The 1,599-nt window shown below is 59.2% G+C and overlaps 1 protein-coding gene across 1 annotated transcript in view; it reads right to left on the bottom strand.

Moving 5' to 3' along the window:
• Positions 1-1,599, bottom strand: part of NEK8 (NIMA related kinase 8) — a 19,338-nt gene that overhangs the window by 2,742 nt on the left and 14,997 nt on the right. Inside the window, exons 11-14 of the mRNA XM_035900617.1 lie at positions 993-1,143; positions 596-759; positions 209-367; positions 1-56 (exon numbers count right to left, since the gene is read on the bottom strand). The exon at positions 1-56 is cut by the window's left edge and continues 88 nt beyond it. Coding sequence (XP_035756510.1) covers positions 1-56; positions 209-367; positions 596-759; positions 993-1,143 — 530 coding nt within the window. The remainder of the gene's footprint in view (positions 57-208; positions 368-595; positions 760-992; positions 1,144-1,599) is intronic.

Raw genomic sequence — 1,599 nt, 5'->3', positions numbered from 1 at the left:
TTCCTTCCTGCCCAGGCGTCCCCTGGCTCCTTTCCCCCAGGTGCACACCTCGCCGTCTGCAGAGGGATACATACACCTTGAGGCACATAGAGCTCACCAGCAAACCGCCCTGTGCTATCTCTGAGGCTTGCCTTGGCCACAGCATGGACTGCAGGCAGAGGAAAACCAGGGCCTGCTGCAGCCCAAGACGCAGGGGCTTCAGCCTCACCTGCTCCAATGGCCACGGTGAAGGCATCCCCACAAGCCACCACAGTGACCTTCATCGCCTGGAGCCCCACAACCAGGTGGGGTACCCGGCTGTTGCGGCAGGAGTTGGTGCCCAGCTGCCCGTGCTGGTTGCTCCCAAAGGTGTAACACTGGCCAGAAGCTGACAACAGAGACAAGAGAAACAACTGGGTGTCACCCGAGGATGCACTGAAGCCCCTGAACCCCATTGCTCTCTACCACGCTGAACATCCGGCTCCACAGAGCTCTGACATCGAGAGCATGCTGCCTCTTGAGCCTCTCTGAGGCCTCTGCCCATGGGAAATGGAGGCAGGAGGAAGATAGTGAAAACATAGGTCCCCCTTCAGGGATTTGGGCATACACCCCTCACCTGTGACTGCAGCTGAGTGCGCTGTACCGATGTCAGCGCACACAATTGGCTCTTGGTTCAAGGGGGATGACTGGGCACACATGAATGTGGTGGCCTCTTCCACCTGGTCCTCTGGGGAAGGCTCCTCTGCTGAGCTGATCCGATCTAGGCCCAGCTTGTTACACCTGCCCGGGGAAAAGCACAGTTCGGAGCCAGCTGAATGCAGCCTGGTGCAGACACCCCGGAGACAAATCCTGCCCTAGCGTAACTGCACCACCAGCAGCGATATGCTGGGGAGTAGGACCACACAGAGATGTCTTCTAGAACCCCTTGCCCCCAACCTCTTGTTGGGCTGGACAGACAGACAGGCCTAGGAGGCTGTAGGCTAGCTCTGGAGCACAGACCCTCACCCCCTTACCTGTTGCTCCCACAAGCAAGAATCTGGTTGTTCACTGTGAGGACCATGGAAGAATCGATGCCACAGATGACCCTCTGAGCCTCGTGCTCCAATGGGACTGCGACCTGCTGCGGGGAGTTGTGGCACTCCAGGGTACCCAGCCCAAGTCGACCTGGCAGGAGGAACAGAGAGGGCACAGCTGATGGCAACACACAACCTAAGTACACCCCCACGCGCAACGGCATCAACATAGCTGCTGCAAGAGCCCGGCTGGAAACCTATTGCCAGGAAAGGCAGTGAAACCCAAAGCACAGGGGCCCTGGTATGCGGTGAAGCAGCTGCAAGTCTTCCACACCCACCTAGCCTGGCACATCTGGCGAGGACTGTGGGCAAGCAGGGCCAGCGAGGGGAGTGGGAACAGGCAATGGAGAACACAAGCCCTGTTTTGCAAAAGAGACATCTCTTACCATTATCCCCCCTGCCCCAGGCAAACACTTCCCGTTCGTTGGAAACTGCCAGGACGTGAGACGCGCCACAGGCCACCTGCACCATCTCGTAGCCCAGCAGGGCCTCCACGATCTTGGGCTGGCAGGGGAAGAGCAGCACCCCTCAGCCGAGACCCCCCAGC

Source organism: Egretta garzetta, unplaced genomic scaffold, assembly GCF_000687185.1.
Source record: "Egretta garzetta isolate BGI_Z169 unplaced genomic scaffold, ASM68718v1 scaffold108, whole genome shotgun sequence".
Taxonomy (NCBI): Eukaryota; Metazoa; Chordata; class Aves; order Pelecaniformes; family Ardeidae; genus Egretta; species Egretta garzetta.
The sequence above is the reverse complement of the archived record's forward strand: the minus strand, read 5'-3'. Positions and strand labels throughout refer to the sequence as shown.